General features: G+C 39.0%; 2 protein-coding genes across 2 annotated transcripts; one reads left to right on the plus strand and one right to left on the minus strand.

Annotated features, from left to right (window-relative positions):
• Nucleotides 1-12,328: 12,328 nt before the first annotated feature.
• LOC149212590 (TMV resistance protein N-like) lies at nucleotides 12,329-16,769 on the minus strand. Its single transcript, XM_089388736.1, has 5 exons — nucleotides 16,021-16,769; nucleotides 14,816-15,899; nucleotides 14,413-14,676; nucleotides 13,700-14,236; nucleotides 12,329-13,483 (listed from the first exon to the last, which is right to left on the minus strand). Exons 1-5 carry the CDS (start codon nucleotides 16,608-16,610, stop codon nucleotides 12,329-12,331), a joined length of 3,630 nt encoding a protein of 1,209 aa, XP_089244862.1. The 5' UTR covers nucleotides 16,611-16,769.
• Nucleotides 16,770-17,799: 1,030 nt separating this feature from the next.
• Nucleotides 17,800-18,390, plus strand: LOC149212591 (uncharacterized). The gene has a single exon (XM_089388737.1). It carries the CDS (start codon nucleotides 17,800-17,802, stop codon nucleotides 18,388-18,390), a length of 591 nt encoding a protein of 196 aa, XP_089244863.1.
• The last annotated feature ends 4,869 nt before the right edge of the window (nucleotides 18,391-23,259 follow it).

Below are 23,259 nucleotides of genomic sequence, written 5' to 3' on the forward strand. Positions count from 1 at the left end.
TGAGAACAAAAGAAATGTTAATCATGATTTCATAGACTCTAATGTTGGATCGAAGACGCACCATATTCCAAAAATCGATATGAGGAAGTTTGATGGTAAGGATCCCGCAACATGGATACTACAGATGGAGCAATTTTTCAATCTCAATAATGTGAAAAACACACAAAAGGTACGTATTGCAACTTTATATTTGGAACCAAATCAGTTTGTATGGTATCAATGGCTTTACTCTCGTAAACAAATTATCACTTGGGCAATTTTTACGGAATAAATGACAGCACATTATGAGGATACAAAAAGCAACACTTTTTTTAGCCAATTGATAAGTCTTAAACAAAAGGGTTCAATGATGGAGCACATTGAGGAGTTCCAAAAATTGAAAATAAGGGTAAAAAATATTCCAGAGGAGCATAGGATTGATGTGTTCATAGGGACTTTAAAGGATAATATCCAACATGATGTTCGCCTTTGGGAACCTAATTCATTAGAGAAGGCATTCAGATTAGCAAGAAAAATGGAAAGCAAAATTATGGCAACCAGGAAGCCTACCACTCACAACTATAAATATGGAAGTGTTGTTGCCCCTAGCCTTCCACAACCTATAAGGTTGACAGCACAACAATTGGAAGAAAAAAGAGCAAAAGGGCTTTGTTACAGTTGTGATAGCAAATACACTAAAGGTCCTAAGTGTGCTGAGAAGAAATTATTCTACATAGATTGTGAAGAGGAAGAAGAAAAGGAACAAGAAAGGTAAAAAGAAGAGGATATACTCCAGGAACAAAGCCTAGATAAAGAAGAAATGAATCCGGCCATATCTTGTAATGCTTTGGCTGGAATTACCACTCCTCAAACCATCAAGATAGAAGGACATATCAAGAAGAAAAAGGTAATAGTGTTGATTGATTCAGGAAGTACCCACAATTTTATTCATTGTAAGATAGCAAAAGAATTGAATTTCTTCCTATATCCAGCACCAGAGTGTCAAGTGATGGTTGCAAATGGAGGAACGATAAATTGCTCTGGAAAGTGCCATAATATCAAGCTATCCATGGGAGAATATGTATTAAATAGCCCAATGCTTTCCATTCCAATGGGAGGTGCTGATGTTGTACTAGGAGTCCAATGGCTACAATCCTTGGGTACAATAGCTTTTAACTTTCAAGAACTTTTCATGAAATTTTATGCCGAAGGAAAGGAAGTTGAATTAAGGGGTATTGCAGGGAAACCGGGAAAGATAATAAGCTCTAACGGTATGACAAAGATTCTAAAAAAGGAACAATGAGGTGTAATTGCACAATTATGTTCGCTAGATGTTTCCACATCGAAATCATCTATTTCTCCAGATCTCCAAAAAGTCTTGGACAATCATTCCAAGGTATTTGAGACTCCCAAAGGTCTCCCACCTATTCGTGATCATGATCATGCTATTCATTTGATTCCAGGAAGTGTTCCTCCAAACATCAAGCCGTACAGATATCCCTATGCCCAAAGGAGTGAAATTAAACGTATGTTTGTAGAAATGCTTGAGGCTGGTATAATTCAACCTAGCCAAAGTTCTTTCTCTACTCCAGTAGTATTGGTGCACAAGAAGGATGGATCATGGCGCATGAGGTGGTTCATTCATTGATGAGTATAAGGCAGGCAGGAATGATTATGCAATTGGACCTAGAAAAGGCTTATGATAAGTTAAATTGGACCTACATCAGGAAGGTCCTTCTAGCTTTTGGATTTGACCACAACTGGGTAAGATGGATAATGGCCCTAGTGACTTCCTCTAGTTTTTCAATTCTGGTAAATGGTTCTCCATCTAAGACCTTTAAACCTTCAAGAGGCCTCAGGCAAGGAGATCCTCTCTCCCCCTTTCTCTTTATTCTTATGATGGAAGGACTTGGACAGGCCATCACATCAGCTAAAGAAACAGGTAAGATCTAGGGTCTCAAACTTTCCGAGAACGGGCAGGCTTTGACCCATCAGCAATTTGTAGATGATACCATGCTATAGGGAATTCCCACGGTCAAATAAGCACTAGCTTACAAACAAATCCTGAGTGACTTTTCTATGGCGCCAGGTACAGAGGTAAGCCTCTCCAAATCAAAAATTTCTTTTTCAATACTAACATTGCTATTCAGCGAAATATCTCCAGAATTCTAGGCTTTCAAAGACTATTTGGGAGCCTGTGATTAATAAGCTGCAGGACAAGACTCGCATATGGACAAATAGATCTCTAAACTTGGTGGGCCAACTAGTGCTTACAAAAGTTGTCCTACAAACAATCCCCGTCTTCATGTTTTCAGCCCTACTAGCTCCAAAAGAAGTTATGCAATAATGCAGAAATATCCAAAGAGATTTTCTTTAGGGTAAAGGGGAGGAAAAGAAGAAATGGGCCTTGGTAGCCTGGGAAAAAATTTGTAAACCCAAAAACCACATAGGTTTAGGAATGGATGATCCTGAAGTGCTAAATAAAGTTTTGGGGAAAAAACTATGGTGGAGATGGATAAAAGATGTGAATGCTCCTTGGGCTCAAATTTGGAAACAGAAATATGCTAGTAATTGGCAAAAAAAGGACCACATAAGAATGTCTGGCATCATAAAAGGCTCCCACATTTGGAATAAAGCTTGGGAGAATAGAGGCATAGTTCAAAAGAATAGCTTCTGGGAAATCAGAGCGGGAGACCTGGCATGGTTTTGGGAGGATAAATGGCAATAGGAACCCAAGTTGTTAAGAGAGGACTTTGTGGATCTCAAGAATGATATTGATACCAAAGGGTTACTCCAGGTAAATGATTTTTGGGATCAGACAAATAGTGAAGGAAAATGGAGAACCTGGAAGAAAATGGAATACAGGGCTAACAACCCCTTGAAAGCAGAGGTTGATGCTCTAATAGCCATTCTAGATCAAAGAAAGATACTGATTTCAGATGATCCTGACCAACTAAGATGGGGAAATAATAATGAAGGCACCTTTAACCTTAAAGAGGCAAAACACATAGCCCTTGAGCTTGATTCTACAAAACCGGACTGGGTTTGGAGGAATCTCTGGAAGAACCAAGGATGGATGAAAACCAAACTGTTCATGTGGCTAGTACATCATAAGAAAATTCTGACATGGGAGAATATCCGGAAAAGGGGCGTTTTGGGCCCATCCAGATGCCAACTATGTGAATCACAAGAGGAGACAATGGAACACCTTCTCAACACCTGCATATTCACCTCCACGTTATGGGATGGTATTGCCTTAATATTCAAACAAACAGACAGGGACAGAGGAAGCATTACCAATACCCTCAGCAACTGGAGGAGAAACTTCTTTGATTATGAAACGATTAACAAAGCTTGGGCTTTAACTCCAAGCTTCCTAATATGGGACGTCTGGAAAGAACGCAACAATAGAATTTTCAAAAACAAAAAAGTTCCTCCCAGAGCATCATGGAACAAATTTTAAGACAGCTCAAGGAGACGGTTGGAACTTTAATGCAAACCCCCCTTGAAAATCTTCCTTCAAATGCGGATGTGCAGATACTTCTACAGTTGGGAATGCAGGGGCTTATACCTCAGGGCAAGAACAGGTTGGTAAAGCAACCGGTCACGGATAAAGATTTCTGGCATCCTCCCCCTCAGGGATTTATGAAATGTAACATAGATGGGGCCTCTAAAGGAAATCCGGGTATGGCTGGTTATGGTGGTGTGATAAGGGATGAGATGGGCTGCATACAATACATTTTTCATTTCAATTTGGGAAGAGCCACAAACAATATGGCGGAGCTAATGGCTCTAGAGCAATGTTTAGAAATCCTGAAGAATGACAATCTTCAGAATATTATAATTGAAGCAGATTCTGAGCTGATCATCAATTCGGTCAAGAGAATTTGTTGTGGTTCGGCTCCGGAAAAGGTCTCGAAACACTGGAGGTTACTTCAGGTCTATCAAAGAATCCATCTCCACCTTCAGAATATGAGAACCTTAAGTTTCACACATGTACGCAGGACGACCAATAAATTGGCGGACTTACTTGCCAATAAAGGTGCTCTCTGCACTAAAAGTAGTAATAAGTATAGATGGCAAGAGGTTCCACAGGGTAGATTGAGGGATGAATGTCTCAACCAGGCGAATGAGGACCGAGAGATACATCAGAATAGAGCATGTCAGCAGTAGCAGAGGTTGGGTTTTGTAGACACACAATCAACATGAAGTGGTTTTCCAGAGGTAATTTTGTAAGTGGCACACAAGCCTTTCCTAGCTTTATCAGTCCAGAACAGCACAGACACAGAGTTCTTGGGTGGGAGATGATCTGCAGCTTGAGGATTTTTTCAAAACTTTCTCCTTACACAGATCAACTCAGTTTTTCTCGGGGGGAAGAGGGGGTGAAGAGTCTTCAGTTAGAAGGAACAGCAAATTCCCACCATAGATATAGAACTATTGGCTATGGTTACAGTGAACCGGCGTGGTTGGTCTACAGGTTTTCGGGAGCTCGGACGGTGGGAATCCCTCCTGCTTTTCTTCAAATGGAGATTACTCTCATCCGTTGGATCAACGGGTTGAGGATCAAGGGAGGAGATTCAAATTGCAGATTGATGGGTTCAGGTCAGAGTCAATACCGCCCTCACGGTGGTTTCGGCTTATCGGAGGCTCTCAAAGCTGGAAGTGGTTTCATAGATTTGAGCCCGATGCCACTCAACATGCAACACATGGCTCTAGTTGGAGAGAGAATACTGCCCTTATCGGGTGGGTATTCTCCAGGCTTATTGTCCATCCGATATGTTTATCAACTGTTGGATCTTGCGAGGCGGATCAATGACTCAGGTTCATTATGCATGTTGGTGGGTCCAGGTCGAAGTCGTGCTTCAATATTATCGTCCGTGCTTGTTCAGCTATGTGGCGGGTATCAATGATTTTCGGGTGGACCACTTATGCAATGTTTATTCCCCTTTTCGGACCCGAAATTTGAGTAGTTTGGTTGATAATTTCTTTTCGGGTCCAGTTTTTTCGCTCCGTTGTTACGGATCAAATTGCATCTGTTTTTTGAAGGACTTTTAGTCTTTGGCTCGTTGCCCCGTACCCTGGGAGGGATAGGCAATTCTTTGTCCCCGGTTTCCTCTGGGTGGCTGTATTATATGTAATTAATCCTTTTTGTTTAATTTGAATAGAAGGTACGACTCTTGCTTCAAAAAAAAAAAATTAATGATGTAAAAAATTTAAAAATTTTAAATTTTATAATTTTATAATTCTAGATAGGTGTAGAAATAAAATAATATTTATTTTTATTTATATTATTATTTAATTAATTTTAATTTTATTATGATTTTTTAAATTTTCTTAGTTTTAATTATTTTAAATTAAAGTTTATTACAAATTTTAATTATATAAATGGAAAATTTTAAGTTTTTAAAAGACAAAGAAAAAATAAGTTATAATAATATGTAAATATTTACTATATCATTTATAAAAATAAAAAATAAAATAGAAAACTATAATTTATTTAAACATTATTTAAGAAATTCTAATTGTATAATTAAATTACAAAGATAGATATAAAAAATTTAGTGGGCATAAGGGTGTGGAAACCTTATTCAATAAAAGTACAATTGAGATATTGGAATTTTTTCTATTTTTTTTAAATAAATGTATATTGATTTTCTTTTTTGATGGTAATTAGTGAATCTTTAGCTTCTAAAGAATGTTCTGGGAAAGATCCAAGATCGAAATATAACTGCAATCACTATTCACCTCAATATTAAGATATTCAAATTTAAATATTTCTTTAAATACTAAATTAAAATAAATTCATTATATAAATGATTTAGTTTTTATTATCAAGTTTATTTTATCTTTTATAATTATTTATAATAAATATTAAAACTTTTATAAATTAAATTAATCACCAGCCTAGATCTATCTAACTCTGAATCTATCATGCGTCGAGAGGGATCAAATCCCTCGAGGTGTAAACCTTACCTCAAATTCTACACTCCAAAAAGAAGGTTTGCACCTCGAGGGATTTGATCTGTCTCAACACATGATAGATCGGGAGTTAGATGGATCTAGGTTGGTCCCAGCAGAGGGAAACAATGTCACATTTTTAGATTATCATTATTATGTATATGTTTGAGATAACTTCATACTTTAAAATTTACATTATGTTTCTTTGCTTCACATGATCATATCATTTTCTTCTTTAATTTAGTTTATGTTGCTTGCCTTGAATGGTTTATATGTTTGTGTTTGGATGCTTTGAGTGGTTTGTGTGTTTGGATTTGGATGGTAATGTTTGTGAATGTTACATTTGTTGCGTTATTTTCTATATGTGTATGTAATTTTCTATTAGTAATTAGTTGGTGATGAAGAAAGGAGACAATATTGTCAATAGTTGGTAGGAGGATTGATATTGCACAATTATTTCATTTAATTTTAGGTATCACAACTTTTGACAACTAATTAATTGTTAATAGTGTCCCTCCAGGTATTACTAAATATATCTTGAATAGTAGTTTTAATTTTAAATTTTCTCAGTTACCTCAATCTATTGAGATGATAGATATTGTTAATAACTTTAATAATGAAAATTGATGAAATAAAAATTTTGAATGCAAAATGACAATGCAATAGTGTTGAAGGACAAAAAATGTCAATAATAAGAATGTAGTCAATTACAAATAGTCTTCATTGTGATTAATCTCAAATTGTTTTCTTTTACTATTCTTACTATCACCTTTGTTATTTTTTCCATCATTTTATATCGATTATATGAAAATGGTAGTGGAAATCGTAAACCATTGAAATCTTTAACTCGAACTATTGTAGTAAATATCTTACCTTCTCTCTCTTGCTCTCCAATATTAATAGGTTTAATTACTATAACACAAAAATCAATGCACGTTGTTAATAATTTTTTTGTGCTTACATTAAAATCAATCACATTGTTAATCCAATCATTTTAAAATTAATGTACCATCATACATCGAGTTACACTAAATCAGAAATCAACATCTATACTGAAATCAATGCATCTAATGCAAGCAATCAAATAGGATTAGATAAAAGCATATGCACTGAAATCAATGTCCCTAATGCAAGCAATCAAATAGGATTAGAAAACAACATCTACATAGAAATCAATGCATCCAATGAAAGTAATCAAATAGGATTATAACAACATCTACATTGAAATTAATGCATCTACTGCAGACAGTCATGTATACTCAGAAATCAACATCTACTCTAAAATCAATACATCTAGTGCAAGCAATCAAATAGAATTAGAAATCAACATCTACATTGAAATCAATGCATCTAGTTCAAGCAATCAAATAGAATTAGAAAACGTCTACACTGAAATCAATGCATCTAGTGCAAACAATTAAATAGGATTAGAAATCAACATCTACACTGAAATCAATGCATCTAGTAAAAGCAATCAAATGCCATTATAAATCAACATCTACATTGAAATTAGTGCATCTAGTGCATGCAATCAAGCAGCATTATAAATCACCATCTAGAATGGAATCAATGCATCTAGTGCAAGCAATCAAGTAGGGTTATAAATAACCATCTACATTGAAATCAATGCATCTAGTGCAAGCAATCAAATAGAATTAGAAAACATCTACACTGAAATCAATGCATCTAGTGCAAGAAATCAAATAGGATTATAAATCAACATCTACACTGAAATCAATGCATCTAGTGAAATCAATCAAATATCATTAGAAATCAACATCTACACGGAAATCAATGCATCTAGTGCAAGCAATCAAATAGGATTAGAAATCACCATGTACACTGAAATCAATGCATCTAGTGAAAAAAATATTGTTCTCTCTCTCCCCCCTCCATACACACTCTCTCCATCTCTCCCTTATCACTCCCTCCCTCTCTCTCCACTTTTCTTTCTCTATGTCTTTCTTCTTCCCTCCATCTCTCCCCTTCCAACTCCATCCCTTTATCCCACCCTCTCTCCTCCTCTCTCTTTCCCTTCCTCTTTGTCCCTTTCTCTCCCACCTTCCTATCTCCCACCCCATCTCTCTCTCTCTCTCTGCCCTCCAATCCTGTCACTTTATCCCTCCCTCTCTCCTTCTTTCTCTCCCCCCTCCATATTTGTGTCTCCCTCTCTCTCTCTTAGCCTTATCTCCCTCTCTCATTCCTCTCCTTCTCTCTCTCTTCATTCCTCATCTCCCTTCTAATTTAGTTTATCTCCTCCAGTGTAAGAAATCAAATAGGATTAGAAATCACCATCTACACCAGAATCAATGCATCTAATGTAAGAAATCTTCTTCCCTCTCCCCCCCGCCCCATCTATATCTATATTTCCCTCCATCACTCCTTCTTTGTCTCTCTATCTCACCCCTCCCAAACACACATGCTCTCTCTCTCTCTCCATATCTATCTATATCTCCCTCTCTTTATCTCTCTCTTCTTCCCTCTCTTCACCTTCTATCTATATCTCTATCTCCCTCTGTCTCTCTTTTGTATTTCTATATCATCCCCAAAACATACACAATATTTCTCCATATATATCTATCTCTCCCTCCCTCTTCCTCTCCCTATCTCTCGCTCTTCCCCTTCTCTCCTTCTCTCGCCCTTTCTATCTCTCTTCCCTCCTGATATCCTCTCCATCTCTCTCTCCATCTCCCTTATCACTCCCCCTCTCTCTCTGCCTTTCTCTCGTTGTGTCTTTCTTCTTACCTCCCTCTCTCTCTCCCTTCCTCTCTCCTTTTTTCTCTCACGTCCTCACTCTCTTCCTTCCTCTCTCTCCCTTTCTCTCCCACCTCCCTCAGTCTCTCCCCCTCATCTCTCTCTCTCTCTCTCATTATCTCCCTCCCTCTCTCCTCTCTCCTTCTCTTCCCCCTTCTCTTCATCTATCCTTCTTTGTCTCTCCATCTCACCCCCAAACATACACTCTCTCTCTCTCTACATCTCTCCCTTGTCACTCCCTCTCTCTCTCTCCACTTTTCTCTCTCTTTGTCTTTCTTCTTCCCTCCTTCTCTCTCCTTCCAATTCCATCTCTCTATCCCTCCCTCTCTCGTCCTCTCTCTCCCTTTCTCTCAATCCCTCTATCTCTCCACTGATATCACTCTATGTCTTTGTTCTTCCCTCCCATATATATCTAGAGTAAATATATATCATGATATATTAATATATATTATAATATGATAAATTTAATATTACATTAAATTTAATATTGTATTAATTATAAGTTATTAAGTTTAATAATATTTATATTATAATATATTAATATTAATATTAGATTTAATAATAATATTAATATGAATATTAATCTTTCAATATTAGATTTAATGATTTTTTTTTACATGGCATGATAACAAAATTTATAATAAAACTACATCAAATGAATATTTTAATATTATGAAATATTTATGTTTATAGAGATTTTAATATTTCCATAGGATATGGTTTTCCTTTTAAAGATTTGTTTTACAAATAATTAATGAAAAAAAATATTAAAAGATTTTGGATTCTTTGTGTTGAATTAACCTTTTTACTTTATTTAAGAGATGGTAGTGACTTTACTAAACAATAAAGATGTTTAAAATTTTACCTAATTTGGAATTTTAATGTGGTAAATTTTTTTGTTGAAGGTAGATTTATGATCCATTCAAATTCAATGTATATGATAAAGAATGAACTATTAAATGCATGAAATAATTGTATTGTATTTTTTTTTATCTATATGATTATTTTCATTTTTGTTGAGGGCCAACATAGTTTTTTTTCTATTTTTATTATTACTTATTCGACGGTTGGACATAAACATTATTTAGATTTCTAATTTTTTATTTTTATGTTGGCCGACATTAGCTAAAATTTAGCTTTGAGCACAGACATACACATTAGTGTCATACTGGGTTGTAGAATGCCCGTGACACAATAAGATATAAAATAGGATATATAATGATGATGATGATGATTAACTTCCACTAATATTTATATGGTATATAGGACCTTAAGAAAGTAAGAAATTAATTAAAAATTTTTAATATTCTATTTCTATGCTAAAATAGAAGTGAGGGAAGCCCTCCCAAATCACCATAGTCTTACTGAGTTAAAAGGTCATGAAAGTTGGTAGTTTAACACATATTTTGAAAATTAGATCTAATGTGAGTATAAGAAGGACAATTTAAGAGGAAGTGTTTTGTATCTTCAATGCAATCTAAGAGAAAATATTTTCAACTTCAATCCTCATAGGACCACATAGGTGACAAACTCTTTCATCCCATGGTGTTTTGGGAATTGACCAAACCCAGTTTCACTATGAAACTCATGAGAATTAGTTCTAATCTTGGTAGTTCATTTTCTTCTTAACACTAACATAGAGATAAATTTGGTTTTGGAGATTTGGGTTTATTGCCTCCTTATAATACACTAATTTTTGGTTTTGGAGATTTGGGTTTATCGCCTCCGTATAATACACTAATTTCCTTTTTCCCTCGAGCTCTTTATTTTCCTACAATTCATCCTTGAATTAGAAAGTAATAATATTTTTAATATTATTTGAATTTTGTAAGATGATCTCCTCCTTTATTCCCCAATGTTCTAGGCAAGACTGGGCATCCTTAAGCCACCCTCCCTTGAGTTGAAAGTGGAGTTTTTTCTAGAGTTAGAAGCAATTTTTAGAAGCCTCTTGACATCCAATGTTGTACAACTTCTTATACATATGATATCTAGTCATAGCGATATTTTCAATGGGGTAAAGGCTTGCTTCAGTTAGGAGGATAGGGAAGGGAGCATTCCCTTTAATCTTGAGGTTGTAGCTTATACACTACATTTGGATTTGCTGAAGCTTCCTTCACGACTCTTTGGATATAGTGCAACCCCAAATTTGACATTCATATAAAATAATGTGAGTGACAAGAGTCTCAAAGATGAGATTCTTTTTATCCTAGATCCAAAAACCCGGGGACTTGCAATTATTTTCAAGCCCATAATAAGCTTTCCAACCTCCATTTATCATTTTCTAAATGCCATAATTCTAATTGAGCTTACGATGGACGCCAATTCCCAAATATTTGTATAAAAGAACTTTCTCCAAAAAAATTGGTTTCATAAGTAAAAATATCATAGGTGATTCTTTTGGGCTTTAATTATCATAAATTTAGTTGTCTGTATTTATAGTCATATCCATTTTGGAGCACAAATCATAGAAAATTCTAACTTACTTGCCAAAAACCAATATTATCAATATAAAAAAGAATATCTATTAAATTTATTTATATATTATTTAGGTATTAAAAAGTAAAATAATATATAATACTAGATAATAATAGTATTTTCAAACATCAAAGTATAAATTTATTTTAGGATATAAAATATTGATTACTTATAACATTTTAATATATTCTTTAAAAATAAAAATGAAAACGTTAAATTATTTAAAAAATAAAAAATCAATTATTTTATAAAATTTAATTTCTAAAAGATTATGTATATATAAAATTATAATAAATTAAAAATAAATATTTAAATATTAATAAATTTATTTTAAATTAAAATATATATCCAGAACAATTTAATATATATATAGATATATGTATAACAAATGTGAAGAAAACTAAAAGATTGAACAATTATCTGAAAGTATATACACTCGTTAAAATCCTTACTACCAGATTGTTGGGTATTTTTCTAGTGTTTGCGATCGGATTAATTTTTTCAAAAATTAAATTAAAATATCATTTTAAAGCTTCGGTATTTGCTTTAATATTTGCTTTAACTCTTTTGTGTATTTGCTTTAAAATGTATTGGGTATCTACGTTAAATATTTTTAATTACTAATTTAAATTCTTAAGAATATTTATTTAATTTTGTTTTGAATTTGAACTTTAAATTCACAAAAATTACAATCCTACCTGGTCGCCGTTCATGTCATCTGGAGCTAACCAGTGATATATTGGGTATTTAATGCCCTCAGAGCAGCACGCCACTTAGCCTGATAACACGGGAGCGGGCAAATATTATTTAAGGCCGAATATGCCCGCTCCCGTATTATCGCGTTAAGTCGCGTGCTGCTATAAGGGCATTAGATACCCAATATATGACTGGTTAGCTCTTTCCATCATATATATATATATATATTGAAAATATATATCATAAAATCAAATAAGTGTGAATGTTCATATCATTACAACTCAAAATACATATCATAAAATCAAATAAATGTGAATGTTCATATCATTACAACTCAATAAATGATACACAGAAAACTCTTTGGGATTCAAACGGGATTTAGAATCGCCAAAAAGACCCTGACAGAGCTCTCTCTGGAAACCGGCATCATTGGTAGTGTGAAGTGCCATCATAATAAATAATATTTTCATACGACGAAGCCTTCCTTCAATCTTTGCTGCAATTCCTCCACTACGCCCCAATCCCACTGCAGTTTTGGACATCCAGAGGCATAAAGTGTGTCCAACGACCCCAACTGTTCAAGACCTGTCAGGTGTTCTAACTCAGAGCACTCCCTAACATCTAGCAATTGAAGCTCTGTCAACTGCGCCAAACCCTCTATACTCTTCAGCTGGGAGCAGCAGTTCATGCGGAGAGTTTGGAGGCTCGTCAACCCGCCAAGTGATTCTGGTAGGCTCTGCCGCTGGGAGCAGCCGTCCATGCCGAGAGTTTGGACGCTCGTCAACCGGCCAAGTGATTCTGGTAGGCTCAGCAGCTGGTAGCAGCGATTCATGCGGAGAGTTTGGAGGCTCGTCAACCCGCCAAGTGATTCTGGTAGGCTCTGCAGCTGGGAGCAGCCGTCCAAGTCGAGAGTTTGGAGGCTCGTCAACAAGCCAAGTGATTCTGGTAGGCTCTGCAGCTGGGAGCAGCCGTCCAAGTCGAGAATTTGGAGGCTCGTCAACCCGCCAAGTGATTTTGGTAGACTCTGCAGCTGGCAGCAGTGCATGAGGAGAGTTTCGAGGCTCGTCAACCGGCCAAGTGATTCTGGTAGGCTCTGCAGCTGGGAGCAGCCGTGCATGCGGAGAGTTTCGAGGCTCGTCAACCCGCCAAGTGATTCTGGTAGGCTCTGCAGCTGGGAGCAGCCGTGCATGCGGAGAGTTTGGAGGCTCGTCAACCCGCCAAGTGATTCTGGTAGGCTCTGCAGCTGGGAGCAGTCGGACAACTCGAGAGTTTGGAGGCTCGTCAACCCGCCAAGTGATTCTGGTAGGCTCTGCAGCTGGGAGCAGCCGGACAAGTCGAGAGTTTGGAGGCTCGTCAACCCGCCAAGTGATTCTGGTAGGTTCTGCAGCTGGGAGCAGCCGTCCATGCGGAGACTTTGGACACTCGTCAACCGGCCAAGTGCTTCTGGTAGGCTCTGCAGCTGGGAGCAGCCGGACAAGTCGAGAGTTTGGAGGCTTGTCAACCGGCCAAGTGCTTCTGGTAGGCTCTGCAGCTGGTAGCAGCGGTTCATGCGGAGAGTTCGGAGGCTCGTCAACCCGCCAAGTGATTCTGGTAGGCTCTGCAGCTGGGAGCAGCCGTCGAAGTCCAGAGTTTGGAGGCTCGTCAACCAGCCAAGTGATTCTGGTAGGCTCTGCAGCTGGGAGCAGCCGTCCAAGTCGAGAGTTTGGAGGCTCGTCAACCCGCCAAGTGATGCTGGTAGGCTCTGCCGCTGGGAGCAGCGGTTCATGAGGAGAGTTTCGAGGCTCGTCAACCCGCCAAGTGATTCTGGTAGGCTCTGCCGCTGGGGCTGGCCGTGCATGCGGAGAGTTTCGAGGCTCGTCAACCCGCCAAGTGATTCTGGTAGGCTCTGCAGCTGGGAGCAGCCGTGCATGCTGAGAGTTTGGAGGCTCGTCAACCCGCCAAGTGATTCTGGTAGGCTCTGCAGCTGGGAGCAGCCAAGCATGCGGAAAGTTTCGAGGTTCGTCAACCCGCCAAGTGATTCTGGTAGGCTCCGCAGCTGGGAGCAGCCGTCCAAGCCGAGAGTTTGGAGGCTCGTCAACCCGCCAAGTGATTCTGGTAGGCTCTGCAGCTGGGAGCAGCCGGACAAGTCGAGAGTTTGGAGGTTCTTTAAATTGCCAAAGGAAGCTGGCAGCGACTTAATATCTGAACAACACCGTAACTTCAAGTAATTCAAGGACTGCAAACGACAAAATTCATCTGGCAAGATATTCAGACCAACCGGTTCATTGTTGTTGTTGTGCAAGATAAATTTTTCGAGATAATTTAACCTCCCAATGGACTCTGGAATATTGAGAACGCGACCATCAATTTCCAACTCCCTAATCTGCACAGGTGCCTGCAATTTCATATTTTAAATTGGGCTTGACACTGGATGGCACAATTTCTGTAAATTGTGCTAGAGCAAGTAAATTTTTATAATAAAGGTCAATTGAAAAATGCAAAACTAAATTTTTATAAAGGTAAATTGAAAAATGCAAAACTTTAGACAAGAAAACAAAATCACATAATTACCTGGCATTCATCTGCCCAGATTGTTTCAAACTCCTTCCCCTTTATTTGTAAAACTCTTAAATTTTTCATTAAAATCCATGAAGGCAGGGAGGAGTACGGACAGTTAGTCCAGCGGAGCCATATTAGCTCTGGTAGCTGAGCAACATTCAATATGCTTTCCACACAATCACCTTCAGCCTCAAGAAGCTGCAACCTGCCCGTTAGATCCACAAGGCTTTTGGACTGTTGTGGAGACCATTCCGGGCCAATGCTAACTCCACGCACCTAAAACACGATTGATCGATATTTATGCAAATTAGATGAAAAACTCAAAATTTACAGATAATTCACACCATAACGGCATTTCAAAATTTGATATCAGAACATTATTTTCAGTGTCACTCTAAAGCTTCAAAATACGTACAGGTGAGTGCTGATAAAGAAGGTTGTCAGTTGGACGCCAAATACGACGCCAACAGTCTGGAGGCTCTTTCTCCGCCAGCTCTCTGCCCATATCCCTGAGGTGGTCGTGCATTCTTATTTGATTGTTGTCGCTTACCTCTACGAGACACCTTTTTTCTAGATTCTGAAAACCCAGTTCTCCTTCCCAGCCAGATCCGTCCCATATTCTTATCGCTGTATCTCTGTCTTTGTGTAGAAAGAAACAAGCAATGTCTAAGAATATGTTCTTCTCCTGTTGGTCCAGACCGTCATAGCTAATCTTGAGCCTTCTTTGGATATCCGTGTGAAGTACTTTGGAGATTTTGCGCAATTCGGCTTCCCAGTACTTCAAATGTTTTTGACCATGCATATGCGCCCCAAGCACCATGAGAGATAACGGCAATCCATCGCAGGTTTTCAAAAACAGATTAACTACTTCTTCAAAACCTACATCTGGATAAGATTGGTGAAAGGCGTGGCAGCAGAAGAGCTCTTTCGACTGTTGCGGATCCAGTCCTGTGAGCTTGTATATGGACGACTCTACAATTCCCCCTCTTATAAGAACATCCATATTACGAGAGGTAACTAAAATCAAGCTACCGGATGGAAGGACATCCTTAGCTGGTGAAAGTAATGCATTCATTTGCTTAATGTCATCTACATCATCTAAAATGATGATCGCTTTAGAGGCTGCGAGATACCTAATGAGCATCTCTATACCTTCATCGATGCTGTTTATCTGCCCATTCCATTGAGCCAAGTCCTTAAGAAGCTGACTCTGCAAAGAAATTAAAGGTTTGTCTCTAACATCAAATAAAAAACAAGACCTATTGTATTGTGACATCTGACTGTTAAAGATTTCTTTTGCAAGGGTTGTTTTTCCAACCCCACCAAATCCCACAATTCCTATAATTCTAGTCTGGCCGCTTTGCTGCTGCAAACGCATTTCCCTTTCAAAATCTTCTATTTTCTGTTCCAAAGCTATTGGATATTTGGAGACATGGAGCTTTCCTGGAACTTTTTTCAACACTCCTTCCACGACCTTTTCTAGGAGCTGTTGCTCGTCCCTAAACAATGTCCAGAGTACTATCGCTAGTCAGAAATGCCATCTACGTGATCCAATAAATTAAATCTAAAGACCAGCAAATTAAAGTTAAGACTGACAGAGAATTGGAGTGCAGTTCTCACCCATTATAAGCTTCCAGGTCAAAACCGCTTATGTCTGCAACTTTAAAAAGAGCGTCCTTCCACTCTTTCATAATGAGGGAGTCATATCGCGGCTTCTTTTGACCAGTTTGATGGTCGATTGTTTTCTTCTCTTCGAGCTTGCGCAGGGATCGGGCATACACTCCATTTTCGCCCCTTGTGCAGCAGAGCATGCAGGGAAGCCACGGGAGCAGGCGCAGGACTTTATGATAGAGTCCAGTTTCCTCCTGCGTCCACCGAAGTTCTGATGGCTGGACACCGTAGAAGACCGGAATGATAGGTGCCCTCGATTCGAACATCAAGACAAGCTCCTTCAAACACCAACTGGATTCGGCATATTTAGGAGAGAAAATAGCTATGTGCGCAGAGGCTCTTCGGATAGCACCTTCGATTTGAGGAGTTAAGCCATCTCCCTGTTGCAATTCTTGATTGTCCAGGAACACTCGCAATCCGTGCTTGGTGAGGCGATCGTAGAGATAGGTGGCCAATGTTTTCTTGCAGTCAGGACCTCTGTGGTTGATAAACACGTCATACACATAGGAGTCGGTGTTGGCGTACGAGGTGGATGCCATATTACCACAAGATTAGAATTATACGATTGTCTGGTTTCTCTCAGAACAACTGCAAAATGTCTACCAGAAGATGACCACTCGTACACTCGGTCTTTCTTGCGCTGTAACTCGCAGCGGATGACCCCAAGTTACGACTAGTTCACTCGGCTTTTCTTGCGTTCTGTGTCTGAATACTTGGCAATAAGTTCAGAACAAAAGCTCTGAAACGTGGTAGGCTCAGCAAACAGGGACCTCCGTTTGTTTACATTGAACGAAATTTATGACCTTATGACCTCTTTCTTTTAATTTTTTTAATTTATTATTGAACGATGAAAGTGACATGGGCGCAGCAATTTCCGCGTTGAGGACCCATTACCTATGGTTTGGTCTGGACGAACCTTTTTTCTTCTTGTAGTGAAGATATCGTGGATGACAACCGGCATGGTTTTCTGAGTGTTATAAGTCGATTATGCCTTTTCTCAAGTATTATTTTCTCACCACCAATCACGTTTAGTGGATCCGTCACGGATTGAGTAGAGATAACATATTTCAAAAGTGGATTACTTTTTTCCTAGGGTGGAGACGATTTACATAAAGATGAGCACTAATACTTTATTAAGTATTTTGATGGGACACTTATTTGTTAGATGAGCACTAATATTTTATTAAGTATTTTGATGGGACACTTATTTGTCAGATGAGCTCTAATATTTTATTAAGTATTTTGATGTGATACTTATTTCTCGGATGAGACTGGGATATTTTATATTTTTTAAAGGGTTAAAATTTTAATTTAAAAAAATATATATTAATTTTTTATTTACATGATTTGTATTTTCTACTTAAATAATTATATTATTAAGTAAATCTAGCTTAAGTATAAAATTACTAGCGAAAAAGAAATCAAAGTGGAGGGAGTGAGGAGAAAGGCGATGGGAGATTAGGGTTAGGGTTTGGGATCAGACGACCCCGAGCGGACCTGCTCCTGGTCAGGGTGCAGGGGATCTCGTATCCACCTGCTGAATCACAGACCAATACAACGACAGATTAACTAAGGGAAGAAGGATCTGAGAACAGGATAGTCTGGGAGGAAAATGACTGATGCGAGTGGGGGGGAGAGATCCCCTCCTACAAGGCGATTACCGCAGGAGAATCAAGCTGAAATGGAGCAAACGGCGGATCTGGGAATCGCAGCAAGGACGCGCCGGTAATGGGAGCGGTATGGCAAGCTAGGACGGGGAACAAATGTCTACCGCGGGCAACAAAAAAACCCAGGTTTGTTGTTCCAAATAATAAATTGGAGGAGTACAGGGGATATATGAAAGACCATGCACTCATCTGCAAGTTTGTAGGAACATGGCCGTCTGAGAAAGATCTGACGAAGTGGATACAACAGAGGTGGAAGCCCAAAGGGCATATAGATCTTAAGTTGGGGGCAAAAGGTTTTTTCACAGTAATATTTGCAAACCTGGAGGATAAGGAGAGGATCTTTGAAGAGGGTCCATACTTCTTCAACAACGCAGGGCTCTTCATGAGGCAATGGGAAGAATGCTATAATCCGGAAAAAGAAAAAATGCTAGCAGCACCAGTTTGGGTCAGACTATTTGGGCTCCCGATAGAGTTCTGGGATCCAGAGATTTTAGAAGGAATTGGGAACTCAATCGGGACCTTTGTGAAGGTAGCAGAAACCACCAAGAGAGGCAGATATACATCTTATGCCAGAATTTGTATCTACATGAATATCACACAACCGCTGCCGGATCATGTTGAAATAGAATATCATGACGAGGTCTGGCAATAGCCAGTTGATTACGAACACATTCCTTTCAGATGTAGACGATGCCATGAGTATGGCCATTTGTTCAAATGTTGCCCGATGAATGAAGTTGATACACCAACAGATCAGGGAGATGGAAAGGGAAGTATGGAACAGGAGAGGAGGACTAACGAAGGAAACAGGGGAGGGTTCACAGAAGTACTGAGAAGAAGACGACCCCAAAAAGGAAAAACCAAACTAAACCCCTCTCACCCAGAAAGCACTCAGAAAAGCCAGAACCAGTTTGAGGTTCTTCGTGAATTAGAAATGGAAGCGGAAAGTGAAGAAGGGGAAGATGAAATAGGGGAAATCCAGAAAGAAAACAAAAAGGAAAAGAAAGAGCCAAATAGTATGGAATTAGAAAAAGAGAAGGAGAGGGGAGACCGGGTTCAAGAACAGATTCAAATGGAAATAGATCCTCAGCAGGAACAAGAAGGAGAAGAGGAACAGGTCATGAGGAAACTTTTACAGGAATGGAAGCATCTGGATGAACGGTTCATACCAGATGACCAGAAACAACTCTATAAAGATATGTTCCAAAAATACAAAGAAAAACGAGGGACAATGTTAGCAAAGCAACCAGAGCAACTTGGAACACAAGGAAATCAAAACACAGAAACAAGAACCATAGGGAAGGGAGGAAGGAAAAGAGGAAGGAGACCCATGAGTGAGACAATCCAAATGGTGGGAGACATGTTGGTGAATTCAGGAAGAGTTGTGCCATTGTCGGAGGTTTTCCAACAACCCCTCAAACTCTTGAAATGATCATCACAACCTGGAATATCAGAGGGCTGAACAGTAAAGGAAAACAAAGATATCTGAAAGAGAGACTCAAAAGAGATAAACCAAATATAATGCTAATCCAAGAAACAAAATTACGAGAAAGAAAACTAAAAGAAGTGATGAGCAATTTCAAACCGCATTACGAGATCATTGGTCAAGATGCGGCAGGCAGTGCAGGAGTAGCAATCCTCTGGAACCCAAAGGAAGTCCAATTTGAAGACTGGATCAGTATACCTCGCATCCTCACAGGAAGATTTAGAATTATAGGTTCTCAAGAATGGATCCTCTTATCCAATGTATATGGACCCCATATATAGAAGGATCGCAGGTTTTTCCTTCAGAACCTGGCAGTTATGCGGTCCTTGCATCCAACCTCTCCTTGGATAGTGGGAGGAGATTTCAATATGATAAAATCAATAAAGGAAAAAAAGGGTGGACTCAGAAGAACAGAGGCAGACATGGAAGCCTTCGGAGATTGGATAGCAGATCAAAGGCTAGTAGACATACAGACAACAAACGGGATCTATACATGGAACAACAGAAGGGGAGGTAGACACCAGATTGCTTCCAGACTAGATAGATTCTTAATGTCAGAACAGATTATAAATTGGGATATCTTCATTGAAGTAACGATTCTTCCTAGAATGGGATCAGACCACTAGTCGATCAAAGCAGAACTTGATATTAAATCCAGTCCCAAGAGAAAACCCTTTAGGTTCGAAGCCTTCTGGCTTAGGGATAAAAATTTCATGAAGAAAGTAGAAGAATGGTGGAAGCAAAGTCGACAGAAAGGAAGAAACAGAATGCAGACATTTCAGTTGAAACTAAAAGAACTGAAAGGAAACATTAAGAAATGGAATAAAGAGGAATTTGGACACATACTCAAAGATCAGCAGCTCCTAGAACAGAAGATGAAGCAAATCCAACAAGAAATCATTACGGCAGGAAGAAGTGTTGACCTAGCCAGAGAGGAAGGGATCTTGATAGGACAAATGGAAGAAAGGCGGAAACAAGAAGAGATCTTGTGGAGGCAGAAATCGAGAGTAAATTGGTTAAGAGAAGGGGAGAGGAATACAAAGTTCTTCCACCAAGCCATGGTCCAGAGAAGGCAGAGAAATAGAATCTTTTCTATAAAAGACGAAGCAGGGACATGAGTTACACAGCATGAGGAAATAGAACAAGTCTTGGTGGATCATTTCAAAGATCTCCTCACGGAACCCAATGTAGATCGTGGAGAAGCTACTGAAAGAATCTGTAAAGAGATCCCAAGTAGGGTCACTAGAGACCAAAACCTAGCTCTGATGAGGGCAGCCACCTTGGAAGAAGTAGAAGAGGTAGTAAAAGGAATGAAAAAGAATAAAGCCCCTGGTCCTGATGGATTCACAGCAGAATTCTATCAAGCAGGATGGGATTTCTTGGGCCAAGACATACTGGAAGTGGTGGAAGAATCAAGAAGAAACCAGAAGGTAAGTACAGGCTTAAACTCTACCCTCTTATCTCTGATTCCTAAAGAAACTAAGTCTGAAACTCCCCAGGGCTTTAGACCCATTGCCCTTTGTAATGTTATATATAAGATAATAGCTACTTTAATGGCAAAAAGACTTAAGCCTATTTTATCTAGCATTATTTCCCCAGAACAAACAGGTTTCGTTGAAGGCCGGCAAATCCTGGATGGACTGGTGGTCTCCCAAGAAGTAGTGCATTCTCTGAAAGTCAAAAAGGAAGCAGGTATGATGATTAAACTTGACCTCTCTAAAGCCTATGACCGTCTGAATTGGAATTATTTGAAAGAAGTTCTAAGGGCCTTTGGTTTCTGCAATAGATGGATTGAATGGATCTCTACTATGATCTCCTCAGCCAATTTCTCCATCCTTGTGAATGGAACTCCTTCCCAACCCTTTAAAGCGTCCAGAGGACTCCGACAGGGCGATCCATTGTCCCCTTTCCTGTTCATTATAGCTGTAGAAGGCCTAGGAAGGTACATCAGAAAAGAAGTAAGAGAAAGAAAGCTAAAAGGAATCCAAATATGGGGTAACAACCTTCCTATTACCCACCAACAATTCGTAGATGACATTATGTTGTTATGTACTGTGTCCCTCAGAGAAGCCCGCAGAATTAAAGAAATTCTAGAACTTTTTATGACAGCTTCAGGCACGCAAATTAACAATGACAAGTCTTGCACTTATTTTTTCAACACTGCTGGAAATATTAAAAAAAAATTAACAAGAACTCTGGGATTTCGATCAGGAGAACTCCCAACAAGATATCTAGGAACGTCGTTAGCCCTGAATCCTCTAAGGCTGTCGAATTGGCAACAAACCATTGAGAAAATTGCTAGAAAACTAGCCAACTGGTCTTTCAGAACTTTGAATTTTGCTGGCAGAGTTGTTTTAGTTAAAGCAGTCCTTCAATCGATCCCAATATACCAACTATCAGCAATGGCAGCCCCTAAAGGAGCATGTGCAAAGATGGTAGAGATTTTTAAAAAATTTATCTGGGGAGGACTGAAGGATCAAAGAAAATGGTCTTTAGTATCCTGGAAGGATTTGGTGAAAAGCAAGACTAAGGGAGGATTAGGCCTTAGAGATCCTTATATTCTGAATCAGGCAATGGGTGCTAAACTTTGGTGGCGCTGGATGAATGGAGGAAACAACCTATGGAAAAGAATATGGACAAAAAAATATAATATGCCAACAAAACCAGAGGAGATATTAAGAATAAGGGATACCCCGAAAGGGTCGACAATTTGGAATCTAGCTAGTCTAAACAAAGAAATAATAACTAAACATGCTTTTTGGGAAATTAGGGATGGCAGCTCTGCCAGGTTTTGGGAGGAAGCCTGGCAGCAAAGAGAAAGACTGAATGGACTTCAAGCTTTAAGGGATATATGCCAAAAGGCAGCTGAGAATGGAATGAATCTGGTAAGGGACTTTTGGAAGGAAGGGAGCCAAGAGGAAGTATGGAGAAGCTGGAAGAGTCCGGAAGAATGGATGGATCAAGTTGATGGAGAACAAAGGGAGTTATATCAAAAGGAAATGCAGACAAGGAGAATACCTATAAGACCTGGACCAGACATACTGAGATGGGGTTACACAGTAAAAGGAAATTTCTCAATTAAAGAGGCATATCATCTCTTAACTCCTAGAGAACCAGAGGATACGACAGTCCATTGGAAACAAATATGGACTAGTAATTGGTGGCCGAAAGTGGCCCACTTCTTATGGCTGGTAAGCAAAGGTCGCATCCTGACCTGGGACCAACTCCAAAAGTGAGGCATACATGGCCCCCCCAGATGCAATCTTTGCAAGCAAGAACAGGAAACGCAGGAACACCTCCTAAACTCATGTAAAGGAGCTCAACAACAATGGGAAGAGGTTAGGAAACTCTTTGGAAGGACTCACAGAGATCAACAGAGCATTAAAAACACAATTAAAGTTTGGGGAGGTGGACAATTCACTAGCCCAGTGGTAAGAAGAGCCTGGAGTCTAACAGTAGGGATGAATATGTGGATGATCTGGAAAGAAAGAAATAGAAGAATCTTCCAAAACAAAGAAATGACAAAAGACCAAATCTGGGGGAAAACATTGAGTCATATTCGTGAGACCATACTTGCGGACACTTGGAATGTAGAAGACTGGGAAACGACACTGGAAGAAGATTAGATTTTAAGGAAGCTGAACCTGCATCAAGGGATGGTGGCTCCTCAGATGTGGAAAGAACCCAAGATTGGATATAACAACACCATGCACTTCTCTCGCCCCATGGCTGGATTCATAAAGTTAAATTTCGATGGGGCATCCAAAGGAAATCCAGGCCCAGCAGGGATTGGAGGTCTCTTTCGGGATGATCAAGGCAGAACAAAATGGATTTACTTAGACAATGGTGGCATCATGAGCAACAATGAAGCTGAATTGATGGCAGTATGTCAAGGATTGAAGATAGCAATTAGAAACGGATACAATAACTTGGAAGTGGAAGGGGACTCCCAAATGGTCATACACGTAATAAAAAAACTTAATAATGGAACCTCATGGGATAAAGTTACGTAGAGTTGGAGAACGGCGAGTCTAA

Source organism: Pinus tabuliformis, chromosome 1_1 (genome assembly GCF_031772625.1).
Source record: "Pinus tabuliformis cultivar Carrire ecotype Pingquan chromosome 1_1, CPIR1, whole genome shotgun sequence".
In the NCBI taxonomy this organism is placed as follows: domain Eukaryota; kingdom Viridiplantae; phylum Streptophyta; class Pinopsida; order Pinales; family Pinaceae; genus Pinus; species Pinus tabuliformis.

Excerpts from the sequence above, each read along its gene's own strand:
- LOC149212591 (XM_089388737.1), top strand. The coding sequence starts at position 17,800 with ATGGGAGCGGTATGGCAAGCTAGGACGGGGAACAAATGTCTACCGCGG.
- LOC149212590 (XM_089388736.1), bottom strand. The coding sequence starts at position 16,610 with ATGGCATCCACCTCGTACGCCAACACCGACTCCTATGTGTATGACGTG. Across the intron at positions 14,237-14,412 it reads TCTGGGCAGATGAATGCCAG|GCACCTGTGCAGATTAGGGA; the intron begins GTAATTATGTGA and ends ATGAAATTGCAG. Across the intron at positions 13,484-13,699 it reads CGAGCCTCGAAACTCTCCGC|TTCGACGGCTGCTCCCAGCT; the intron begins ATGCACGGCCAG and ends CAAACTCTGGAC.